The 14,473-nt window shown below is 32.9% G+C and overlaps 1 protein-coding gene across 1 annotated transcript; it reads right to left on the minus strand.

The window, feature by feature from the left end:
• Positions 1–5,728: 5,728 nt before the first annotated feature.
• Positions 5,729–14,445, minus strand: LOC132723095 (molybdate-anion transporter-like). Its single transcript, XM_060707764.1, has 2 exons — positions 14,346–14,445; positions 5,729–11,046 (listed from the first exon to the last, which is right to left on the minus strand). The coding sequence occupies exon 2, from the start codon at positions 10,944–10,946 to the stop codon at positions 9,591–9,593; it is 1,356 nt and encodes a 451-aa protein (XP_060563747.1). The 5' UTR covers positions 10,947–11,046; positions 14,346–14,445; the 3' UTR covers positions 5,729–9,590.
• Between the last annotated feature and the right edge of the window lie 28 nt (positions 14,446–14,473).

Consider the following 14,473-nt stretch of genomic DNA (forward strand, 5'->3'; position numbering starts at 1 on the left):
TCAAAAAGCCCAACACAATTATAATAAATATGTAACAACCCCCAATACATAATGGCCAATCCGCGTTTGTGCCCCAATGACTTTTTGTCTGCATACGTTTGTCTAGCCTCCTTATAATTGCATTCAAAATTTAACTTGCCTCTTCATATCACATACCACATATCACTTGCCTCCTCATAAAACGTTCCACATATAACTTGCCTCCTCACATTGCGTTCCACAGATAACTTGCCTCCTCATACCAAATTCGTCATATAACTTGCCTCCTCATATCACATTCATCATATAACATGACTCCTCATATCACATTTATTATATAACTTGTCTCCTCATATCACATTTATCATATAACTTTCCCCCTCATATCACATTCATCATATACCTTACATCCTCATATCACATTCATCATATAACTTGCCTCCTCATATCACATTCATCATATAACTTGCCTCCTCATATCACATTCATCATATAACTTGCCTCCTCATATCACATTCATCATATAACTTGCCTCCTCATATCCCATTCATCATATAACTTGCCTCCTCATATTACATTCATCATATAACTAACATCCTCATATCACTTTCATCATATAACTTGCCTCCTCATATCACATTTGTCATTTAACTTGCCTCTTCATATCACATTCATCATATAACTTGCCTCCTCATATCACATTCATCATATAACTTGCCTCCTCATATCACATTCATCATATAACTTGCCTCCTCATATCACATTCATCATATAACTTGCCTCCTCATATCACATTCATCATATAACTTGCCTCCTCATATCACATTCATCATATAACTTGCCTCCTCATATCACATTCGTCATATAACTTGCCTCCTCATATCACATTCGTCATATAACTTGCCTCCTCATATCACATTCATCATATAACTTGCCTCCTCATATCACATTCATCATATAACTTGCCTCTTCATATCACATTTGTCATATAACTTGCCTCTTCATATCACATTCATCATATAACTTGCCTCCTCATATCACATTCATCATATATATTGCCTCCTCATATCACATTCATCACAAAACTTACATCCTCATATCACATTCATCATATAACTTGCCTCCTCATATCCCATTCATCATATAACTTGCCTCCTCATATTAAATTCATCATATAACTTGCCTCCTCATATCACATTCGTCATATAACTTGCCTCCTCATATCACATTCGTGATATAACATGCCTCCTCATATCAGATTCGTCATATAGTTTGCCTCCTCATATCACATTCGTCATATTACTTGCCTCCTCCTATCCCATTCATCATATAACTTGCCTTCTCTTATTACATTCATCATATCACTTACATCCTCATATCACTTTCATCATATAACTTGCCTCTTCATATTACACTCGTCATATAACTTGCCTCTTCATATCACATTCATTATATAACATGCCTCCACATATCACATTCATCATATATATTGCCTCCTCATATCACATTCATTATATATCTTATCTCCTCATATCACATTCATCATATAACTTACATCCTAATATCACATTCATCATATATCGTATCTCCTCATATCACATTCATCATATAACTTGCCTCCTCATATCACATTCATCATATAACTTGCCTCCTCATATCCCATTCATCATATAACTTGCCTCCTCATATTACATTCATCATATAACTTACATCCTCATATCACTTTCATCATATAACTTGCCTCCTCATATCTCATTCATCATATAACTTGCCTCTTCATATCACATTCATCATATACCTCGCCTCCACATATCACATTCATCATATAACTTGCCCCCTCATATCACATTCGTCATATAACTTGCCTCCTCATATCCCATTCATCATATATAACTTGCCTCTTCATATCACATACGTCATATAACTTGCCTCCTCATATCACATTCATCATATAACTTGCCTCCTCATATCACATTCGTCATATAACTTGCCTCCTCATATCACATACGTCATATAACTTGCCTCCTCATATCACATTCGTCATATAACTTGCCTCCTCATATCACATTCATCATATAACTTGCCTCATATCACATTCATCATATAACTTGCCTCTTCATATCACATACATCATATAACTTGCCTCCTCATATCCCATTCATCATATAACTTGCCTCCTCATATCCCATTCATCATATAACTTGCCTCCTCATATTACATTCATCACAAAACTAACATCCTCATATCACATTCATCATATAACTTATCTCCTCATATCCCATTCATCATATAACTTGCCTCCTCATATTACATTCATCATATAACTTACATCCTCATATCACTTTCATCATATAACTTGCCTCCTCATATCACATTCGTCATAAAACTTGCCTCTTCATATCACATTCATCATATAACTTGCCTCCTCATATCACATTCATCATATAACTTGCCTCTTCATATCCCATTCATCATATAACTTGCCTCCTCATATCACTTTCATCATATTACTTACATCCTCATATCATTTTCATCATATAACTTGCCTCTTTATATTACATTCGTCATATAACTTGCCTCTTCATATCACATTCATCATATAACTTGCCTCCACATATCACATTCATCATATAACTTGCCCCCTCATATCACATTCATCATATACCTTACCTCCTCATATCACATTCATCATATACCTTACCTCCTCATATCACATTCATCATATACCTTACATCCTCATATCACATTCATCATATAACTTGCCTCTTCATATCCCATTCATCATATAACTTGCCTCCTCACATCCCATTCATCATATAACTTGCCTCCTCATATCACATTCATCATATACCTTACATCCTCATATCACATTCATCATATAACTTGCCTCCTCATATCACATTCATCATATAACTTGCCTCCTCATATCACTTTCATCATATAACTTGCCTCCTCATATCACATTCGTCATATAACTTGCCTCCCCATATCCCTTTCATCATATAACTTGCCTCCTCATATCACATTCATCATATAACTTGCCTCCTCATATCACTTTCATCATATACCTTACATCCTCATATCACATTCGTCATATAACTTGCCCCTCTATATCCCATTCATCATATAACTTGCCTCCTCATATCACTTTCATCATATAGATTGCCTCCTCATATCCCATTCTTCATATAACTTGCCTCTTCATTTCACATTCATCATATAACTTGCCTCATCATATCACATTCATCATATAACTTGCCTCTTCATATCACATTCATCATATAACTTGCCTCCTCATATCACATATGTCATATAACTTGCCTCCTCATATCTCATTCATCATATAACTTGCCTCCTCATATCACATTTGTCATATAACATGCCTCCTCATATCACAATTATCATATAACTTGCCTCCTCATATCATTTTCATCATATTACTTGCCTCCTCATAACAAATTCATCATATTACTTGCCTCTTCAAATTACATTCTTCATATAACTTGCAACCTCATAACATATAATTTGCCTCCTCATATCTCATTCATCATATAACTTGCCTCCTCATATCTCATTCGTCATATAAGTTGTCCTCTCATATCTCATTCATCGTATAACTTACATCCTCATATCATATTCATCATATAACTTGCATCCTCACTTCATATTACTTGCCTCCTCATATCTCATTCATCATATAACTGGCATCCTCATATCATATTCATCATATAACTTGCATCGATATATAATACCACTTGCCTTCTGATATCTCATTCATCATATAACTTGTCCTCTCATATCTCATTCATCATATATAACTTGCCTCCTCATATTGCATTCATCATATAACTTGCCTCCTCATATCACATTCACCATATAACTTGCCTCCTCATATCACATTCATCATATATCTTGTCTCCTCATATCACATTCATCATATATCTTGTCTCCTCATATCTTATTCATCATATTACTTGCCCCCTCACATTGCATTCACCATATAACTTGCCTCCTCATATCAAATTCATCATTTATCTTGCCTCCTCATATCTCATTCATAATATAACCTGCCTCCTTATATTGCATTCCACATATAACTTGCTTCCTCATATCACATTCATCATATAATTTGGTCCCTCATATCACATTCCACATATAGTTTGCCACCTCATATCCTTTTCATCATATAACTTGCCTCCTCATATCACATATACCATATAACTTGCCTCCTCATATCCCATTCATCATAAACCTTGACTCCTCATATTGCATTTCTCATATAACTTACCTCCTCATAGTGTTTGTTTCCCCCTCATAATTCTCATCTTATCATACTTGTTGACAATTATCTCATTTTCAGTTATAGATAATCATATTTTAAATTGTTTACAACTGATGAGATATAAATATCATATGATATATTTTAACTGACATCTTTGTTAACAGCTGGAGTCATAAAGCTGGATCAAACTTTAACTTAACCACACTTACAATAAAAATTATATAAAGTATATGTCAACCTGATCTTTAGAATCTGGTTAGGTTTAATCACCATGTGCAGGGTAAATAATTATATATAGTGTTAGAATGTTTGAAAATAAAACTCTCATCTTGGTATTGAATTCCAATTCCTTAGTCTTTGAATAGTCAAGCTTTAAAAGAAATGAGGAACTATTTAAACATTTTTTATTCTGATGCTTGCCAACTTACAATATATACACTTCTAAAGAGTGTTTTGACACTATTAAGTAATTACTATGGAATAGTCATTGAAAATTGTGTTTGGAATCAGAATTAATATTGTATGAACTGAAGAAGCTTAATAAAGTGAAACAAGTATTGGTAAACTGTGTTGTTTTGTTAATCTTTTTATTAAATCAGAATTAAAGCATTTTCAAATACATGACTGTAAACATTACAGACAATAGGGCAGCACACTTAAATATTTGCAGTACTAGAGAGTAAAAAAGCAGTACTTTAGTTTAATCGACAAAACTCTACACCGGTAATTAGCAATTAGTTTATACAAATTTATTTCAATTCGATTGTGTTGGAAGCTATAATCCCTTCCTTGAACCAACCAGTGCAAAGCAATGAGCGTAAAGTTTCTTGCTCAAAGGAAAGCCCCATGCTTGCCCCGGACAGGGTTTGAACCTAAGCGGTCAACAATCCTTAGATTACTAGTCTGAGGTGTTAACCATTCGGCCATACTGCCACTCAATGAAGCAATCGTTTGGTAGGTGGGACCTGCCCATAAAAAAATCATCTTCAGGGGAAACCTGGGAGTTTGACACCAGCAAAATACAGATGATTTCATTTCAGGTGCAAACAGGCACTAGAGTTGCTGAACTGCTTCCCCACATAAAGAATACAAATTCCCTGGTGGGATATCAACTCAGAGAAGTGTGGGGCAAGTGGTTTGAAGTCAAAAATCTTAACCATTTAAGCCAGACATGCCCTGTAAATGACAAAATTATGTTCTCTTGCATATTTGTGGATATTGTTGACATGACCTAGAGTAATAAGTTTAAAAGCAATATCTCAAAGGGCTCTGAACAAATTGGGGATGATACAAAACTTAACCAAGGTGTGAAGCTGAGGAACATGTAAAAACCCTATTGTATTAAGGTAAAACCAGGCAGCTATTTTATCAAGATACTTATTCATGATAAACATAAATAAGAAGGTGAACAATCTCTGGACAATCTTAATTGACCAAAAAAGGGAGCTATAGAAAATAATAAACAAATTTTGCAATCTCCATTATTGTAAATTTTCAAGCACATAAAAAATCTATTAATGTTGAAAATTGAACCTTCAATCTTAACAATACACCCTCAATGCAATATACATGACTGTATATAACAGATATATAAATTTACTCCGGAATAATGAAATATCTTTTATTTTCATAGCTGTCTGGCTATATGATTAAATTCCTGCACATTTGAACTGGAACCGTGCACTATTCTTCAAGGCACAGAAAATTGATTAATTATTTCCTAAATTATGAAAACTCATTTATCTATAACATGTATAAAGAACAGAAGATTAAGCATATATTTAGCAGATTTAGTTATAGATATTTAGCAGATATATTTAGTAGACTAACCTTGAAAGTACTTGTATATATCAGATTTATCTAGACATAATAGGCAATATTTTACATTTTTAGCAGATATCTTTGTAAAATATGTTAAAAGATTTATCTAGAAGATGTTTAGCCAATTTATTAATAAAATAAATATAAGCTGATTTATTTAGACAATAATATTTATGTTAGCACTATTTAGCAGATGCTGCTCATGATATTACATACATATATAAGCATTCAAATTGATTATAGGTTATATAATTATGATAACACTTTTTTATAAATATAAATAACATATAGAAGCATATATAATCTATTAAGTTTCTCTTAAAATTAACACTTTGTTCTATAAACCTTCATTTGTAATTCAAATGCATCTTAACTCTCAAATCTTATCACTGACAAATTAGTAACACACAAATTAAACAACATAAATCTGAAGGCATATGTACAATGTATATTAATATCCATATTAGATGATTGATAATAATAAAACATTTCACTCTGAAAAAAAATGTATATATATGTACAGTGCATATTGTAACAATACTATTTTGTTGTTATTGTTGTTATACATACATGTACAAAAATTGATTTTCAAAGAAATTGCTGTTTTTAAAATGATACATATTTATATGTCATTTTTTAATAGTTACCTGAATCATTCACTATAAATCTACGATAAAATTTGAATAAAATTATAATAAAACACCAAATAAATGAAATACATGTAGCTGTAGTGTTTACATGTATGTTTACATATTGAATGCACGTGATTTTAAACTTATTAAACTCAATAACAGGTATTCATAATCTCAACAAATTAACAAAAAACAAAACAAGCACTTAGTGTTTAACGATATCTCATCACATGAAACTTGGACCCCAATCCAGATCGTAACAGTTCCTTATAAACAATAACAAAAGCATTAACCCACAAAATTACTATTACTTTCTACAAAAATGATAAGAAAATGAGGATAAAAATTATTGCAGACTTACATGGTTTCTGTAAATCAGTTTGCTTCTTTTCATACTTCACAGAGATATTATGCCCACTGTTATACATAGTGACCAAATCAAATTTGTTTCTTAAGTAACTGTTCAAGAAATTTACCAGACCAAGAGAATGTTTTCAATTTTTGGCTATTCAAGGGAAATAACTCTAGAGCGACTAGTTGGTAGATTTTGTTGGTTACTGAACTTTGCAAAGATGTATTCCTTAAAACAACTGATAATTAAAATCCCACCCAAATATTACTCAAATTATACATCGACAATCCTTAAGATTTCTTGTTAAACATAAAAACAGTCAGAGCCAACACTGTTATTCAAAATAGGTGACTGTATACAAACATGTGATGACCCCATAAATAAAATCTTGCAATTCTTAGTTTCAACACTGATAGTACTCATACTAATAAACATTAGAGACTTAAAATAACATTTCAATTTTCCAAGCCCAATTTTGTTATTAGAGTTATTTGAGATCATCAGTATTTTCTCTCGGATGTGGCTGATATATAAATTCATAAATAATGAGCATAATTATTTTTAAAAAATCCTTTTATAAGCAGTGTCTACATGTATTCTAGGAGGGGGGATGGGAGGATTCACCCACATTTTGAGAATTCAACCAAATTTTTTCAGAGGCAGGGGGTATATTTTATATACTAGAGAAAGCAGGAAAAAGATCAACAATACTCAATAAAAATCCGTCCTGTTTTTCAAATCCTAGAATAGACACTGAAGAAGCACTTAGTTACAAAAAAATGACCACAGTTTTACGGTAAAACTTCTGCTTAAGCCTCATAAATGTCCTAACTTTGCAAAATGGACTTGTCCTCCTTTGATACTGGACCTGTCCATTATTAATAAGAGGGATTTTGATACAGGTCAACATTGCTCAAGACAAAAGGCATAGGCAAGTCCTCACAAGTACTTATAAATAGCCCTAACCCTGGTGAAACTGAAAATGACCAGCCTTTGCCACCAGTATATACATGTACCCAGACCAGAATGCACATTTATGCAGTGAGACTGACCAGGCTCAATACTATAATATTGTCTGGCAAACTTTACATTTTCATCTTGATATCCCCAAATTTGTTAATGGGCAATTCCCAAAATGAAAGCTGGCCAAAGCAATTTAAGAAATGCTACAGGTTAAAGGTTAAAATCAAACAATCATTATACAGTTTACTACAGTGTATGTCAGTAACAACAATACAATGGCCATGTTGTTCAAAACAGTGTTCAATAACTTTAAAGTTGATCTTTAAATCTTATATCAAGTAATTTTAACTGTTTCAAAATCTTTTTAAGTGAAAATTTTACGTGTTTTATGTTAACAATACAATGTATTACAAAATTAGAATGAACTAAAAAAAATTTGAACATCTGGTCCATTGGCTTGATTTCAAGTTTTATACATTGGACCCTTGATTAATTCTAATATTTAATAACATCACTTACAAAACAAAAACATCCCAACAAATTTGTATCCACAATGTTACCACAGCAAATAATGAATAAAACAACCTAAATAAATGTAACAACAAAACAGCTAAGTTTCCCATATCAGACCTGAATCCAAGAATTGCATCCTGTAGATGAAAATTAAATGTATTTATACAATATACTTATAAATGAAATTTTAAGAAATATTGATGAAATAAAATGCCTATTTTCATTTTTCTGTATTTTCATTGTAAAAATTAATTTTCCCCTCAGTGAAACATATATTTCCTATTTGCATTGGTGTCTTGCTGGACTACTTTCTTTTAAATTCTGCCAGTAAACAAAATTTAAGAGATTTTTTTTTAATTTTTCAAATTGTAATGTCAAAGAAGAAAAAAATTATGTAATAAACAGAAAATTCAAGGTTTTCCTATAAATACATGATTTATTTTCATGTTGTGGTATGAAAATTATCATATTTCAGTTGTGGCTAGTCCGCCACTCATGAAATATTTATTTTCATAAATAATTAATGTATTTATAGAAAGAATCAAATTTTATTGGTGGAGGAAGATGCCCAATATTCTCGTTACTTTAAAATTTTACTACACATGATACATGAACATTAAATCTTTTCAAGCTTTTATCCCTGTATGACACAGTAAAACTTGTTCAAATGCCTTGCAAATAAATCACTATGTGTAAACTCTTCTTGATTTAATATATTAAATTGCTGTTATGTGATAGCCTGCAAAAACACATTCTAAATTAACCCCAACAGATTTTATTCAGCATAATACTATACATTGTACATGTACATGTTAGCTACATGTAAAAAATGTACATGTATCAAGCACCACCCTAATAATGCTGAAGCTAAAATTGAAAACCCTTTGCCGAAAGAACAGAGCCTAGGTCAGCCAACATACTGTGAAACATGTTCAGTCTGGTTTGACAAGCTTCCAAACTTTTGTCATGACAATGATGACATCCCTAAAATTGATAATGGACTGTTCTGAAATGTAAGTTGGGGAAGTTCATTCTGAAAGTTCAAGGGTTAAAATATATTATGAATATGCTCACTTGTCATTAGGGGAGAAGTTTGTTTCAAACTTTCATCTTCTTTGGCAAGTTTAAAAAATCTCACGCCACAGAGCAAAGACAGAGTTAAAAGTCCCGAGCATATCACAAAAATCATCCTATTCCCGTGTTTAAACATGTCTTCATGCAACAACATTAACACAATGCAAGAAATTAGATTAATCGGCACTCTGAACCAGTTCATAATACTCCATCTGTGCTGTTCTGGAATGATATGACTTCTCAAATACCCCATGGCCGGGAAATATATGCCGACTGCAAACTGAAATATGCACAACGCAATAAATGAGAGATTTGTATTTCGATTTTCAGGGTCTGTAGAATTTACACAAATTAAGTTAGCTAACAGCGCAATTCCGCACGATGATAATAAAAGAATTGGTACTTCTATGTTTTTACTTGATAAAATTTGAAAAAGTCCCTGTCCCGCTAGAATGCACACCATGAAACATGAGAAAACGATGCCAAGAGATGGTTGGCCCGGTTCGAGAATTGGTGTCCAAAGGAATATGATGATATAAATAACGCTCTCGACAAGAGCTTCAATTGCTCCCACCATAAAGATCATCTCACTCGACATTATTCCTTTGAATCCATCGGAACAAACTTTCTTAAATTTTACTTTACTGCCACTATAGTTTTCGATCCAGTGTGTTGAAACGAGAATTCCTGCAAAGATCAGGAATGGTATGGCTAACATGTATGGCGCCACGGGACCCATATGGAACCATTCCGATACAAAATTTGTTATTATCCCTGCCGTAACAGCAAGAACACCATTCCAAGTTGAAGCTTTCACAAAAGTGACGGCAATCCACTCTTTTGGAAAGTCATGTGTTTCTATGTGCTCGTGAACATACCAAGCCTCGAAGGCGGAGAATAGTACCGAGGTGGCCACGCCTCCAATGATTCTTCCGAGTATCAGGATACCATAACTTCGTGATAGTTTCATCAAACATGATAGAGAATAAAGAACTGTAAATGAAAGGCAGAGTTTCTTTCTTCCGAATTGATCAGCTGCCAATGGCGCCCACATTCCAATTATTACTGTGGAAGCAAACCCAAACACATACAGGACAGCAATTTGTTCTTCTTGAAATCCGTAGTACGAATACAGCTTATAGAGATAGGGTCCCTGTAGCCAGTCTGCAAACATGGCCATAAGGTATGCAGCAAAGTAACCTCTCTGAAACTTGAGGAACTGTGGATTGTTGCCCTCCGACACACTCGGCCTTGTTTTGTAGGCCATAACCTGCAGGACCAAAGCCACAAACCCGAAGATAATAAAAGCTCCATATACAATGAACATCATCTTGCCAGCTGTGTTTTTGGAGTATCTTATGGGGGAAAAAATCCTTTATGACATTCGTTCACTGCATCTTTATTGCCAAAAAATCATGTCACATCAAAATCTGAAAAGAGAATAAAAAATGTTATTATGTTATTATACACATTTCTTTTGTTAGAAATTATACATGTGCTATTTAATAAGTCTGAACAACAATTACTGATTTTATTTCACAGATAAATGTGTGTTAAATAGAGAGCACTGACAGTGAAAAGGGAGGTAAATAAGTACATCTTTAAGATATTATTTTCATGAAATGATTTCCCTTGCAGTTGAATAAAAACTTGGCACATCTGAATTTTATACAGGAAAATTTTGGTGGTAAAATTTTACCAACATTATGATAAAAGAATAAAATTGATAATAAAAGTACAAAATTTTATAATTATTAATATTAACATTATTCCCATTAGTACAATGTACATATACTTATATAATGGTCCTGATTATCATGCTATACATGTATTGTAAGTACAATGAATCACGTAAACTAATGTGTAAGTATATGTAAATTTCATGTTTTTATGTCTGTATTTTTTAACACTTATCTTAACATACCCCCTTTTTTTAAACAAGAGGGCCATGATGGCATTGAGTCGCTCACCAGCAACAACTGCTATTCAGTGTTGGAATGTCAATATATTCTAATATAGAATATGTTTAAACAATAATTTGAAGAAATGCCATGACCTGGGGCATTTAAGCTTTAGCTTAAACGGGGCTAATCAAATTAATATGAGCAAACTTGATAAAAGACTACCTAAAGACTACATAAGAATGCTACAAATGTTGGTGATCATCTATCAAATATTTCAGTAGGAAATGATGTTTGAAGGTTTTTTCTATTTTTAGCTTTAGTGGCCCCTTTTTAGTGGCCCCTAAAAGGGGCCAATCAAATTAATATAAGCAAACTTGATAAAAGACTACCCAAGAATGCTACAGACAAAGTTTGGTGATCATCCATCAATTAGTTCTCTAGAAATAGACATTTAACGGTATTTCTATTTTTAGCTTTAGTGGCCCCTAAAAGGGGCCAATCAAATTAATATGAGCAAACTTGATAAAACACTACCCGAGAATGATACCGACAAAGTTTGTTGATCGTCCATCTATTAGTTCTGTAGGAGAAGACATTTAAAGGTTTTTCTATTTTTAGCCCTAAAGACCCCTAAAAGGGGTCAATCAAATTAATATGAGCAAACTTGATAAAAGACTACCCAAGAATGCTACAAACTAAGTTTGGTGATCATCCATCAATTAGTTCTCTAGAAATAGACATTTAAAGGTATTTCTATTTTTAGCTTTTGCGGCCCCTAAAAGGGGCCAATCAATATAATATTAGCAAACTTGATAAAAGACTACCCAAGAATGCTACAGACAAAGTTTGGTGATCATCCATCAATTAGTTCTCTATAGAAATAGACATTTAACGGTATTTCTAGTTTTAGCTTTAGTGGCCCCTAAAAGGGGCCAATCAAATTAATATGAGCAAACTTGATAAAACACTACCCGAGAATGCTACCGACAAAGTTTGGTGATCATCCTTCAATTAGTTCTGTAGGAGAAGATGTTTAAAGGTTTTTCTATTTTTAGCCCTAGAGACCCGGTCCCCTAAAAGGGGCCAATCAAATTAATATGAGCAAACTTGATAAAAGACTACCCAAGAATGCTACAAACAAAGTTTGGTGATCATCCATCCGTTAGTTCTGTAGAAGAAGATGTTTAAAGGTTTTTCTATTTTTAGCTCTACTGACCCCTAAAAGGGGCCAATTGGAATGACATGACCAAATTCCAGTGTGACTGTCACAAGGATGTTACAGACCAAATTTGAAGTAAATCTGCTCAGTAGTTTCAGAGAAGAAGACGATTGTCGACGCATACAAATTTTCTTGGCAATGGAAGGGACTGCTGCCCCCTTCAAACCCCCCCCAAACAGAAGGGGTTGATCCCCCTTAATGAATCATTTGGATTGGGGGGGGGGGGGCACGGCGCCAAAAAAGTGATTACATTTTTAACAACATTTCTCAAATGAAAAACAGTGTTTTGGGTCTAAATAGGCCATTTTTTCACTCAGTCATTTTTTCAGTCAAAAAGCCGTCAAACACGTCTATATGAGGTAAAAGGTTTTAAATACTTAAATACCTTAAGTGTCAAACGATGTGTTGAAATATATAATGAGACAAAGCTATTAAAGATCACAAGCTTTCAATTGCTGTAAAAAAATTTAAAATCGGACATTAAATCGCCCAGAACTAGCGCTATAAAAACAGCTTAATTTGTATTGTTATAGCATAAGAGATATCGATTTTACTGGAAGATAAGGGAAACAACTCATATTTTTTCACTTGATATACATCGGTTATTTACGTAGTTCATATAGAGACTGTCAATGGGTGTATCAATTAATTTTAGAAGAAACATGCATAATATTTTATTCAATCTTAAAGCAGCACACCTCCAGATTCATGCTAATTTTAATTTGAAAATGTATTTAACAAAAATAATGCAATTTCCACATTATCAATGGCACTTACATCCCATGTAAATTACTATGAAGAGGTCATCATTTGCAGAAATAGCCTTTACTGCATTAGTAACGCGGTAGAAATAGAGTTAAAATAACTGAAAAATCGGTCATTAATCGCACATAAGATGTAAATTATTTCTAGAATTTTAATTGCTTTACTTATTCTAAAATCGTAGTACATTTGTTTCAGTTTGGATTTCATCGAAATAGTTTTGCTCATCTGGAGGCGTGCAGCTTTAATTAAAAAGTGACTGATTGATCGACAACCAATGAACAATGATAACAACTAAAGGACGTGTTTCGGGACAGTCCGGGTCTGGTGGTCATCTCCAACAAGTAAGCTCAAAATTTGGTTGTGACCAGTGTAATGTGACCAGAGTCAAAAAGTACAATTATCGAATTGAAAATAATTATCAAAATGATTTTTTAACTCAATTATATCACAGGAACTTGAAATTCTATCACTATTAACGATAATATGCGAAATATACCCCCTATATACTATAAAAAAAACACGTGTTTTTATAGTATATAGGGGGTATATTTCGCATATTATCGTTAATAGTGATAGAATTTCAAGTTCCTGTGATTATATATTAGTCCCTTTTGAAACAAAATACGTGTATAGGTAAATATACGTGTAAAATGGCATGACATTACATGTTTACGTCGCTTCTGGTTGTTTGATATTTTAAATACATGTTTGACAGTTCAGGAAATTATGTCCGAAAACCGTGCAAGTTTGAACAAATATCATATTGAGTATTTGAGGTTTATCTTTGTGAAAAGCTTTCAAAAAGTAATAAATGCAATAATAAAAAATAAGAAAAATGCACCTTTAGACCACTTTCATTTGTAAAAAGTGTTAAATACAGTAAAAATATTCGTTGACAACTCAACCGGAAGTTCATTGACAAATTATTTAACTCAAAGACTACTTTTCTGCGAAAAGTGGACAGTCAAT

The sequence above is a fragment of the Ruditapes philippinarum genome, unplaced genomic scaffold (genome assembly GCF_026571515.1).
Source record: "Ruditapes philippinarum isolate M1 unplaced genomic scaffold, ASM2657151v2 ctg1670_1_1_1_1, whole genome shotgun sequence".
In the NCBI taxonomy this organism is placed as follows: Eukaryota; Metazoa; Mollusca; class Bivalvia; order Venerida; family Veneridae; genus Ruditapes; species Ruditapes philippinarum.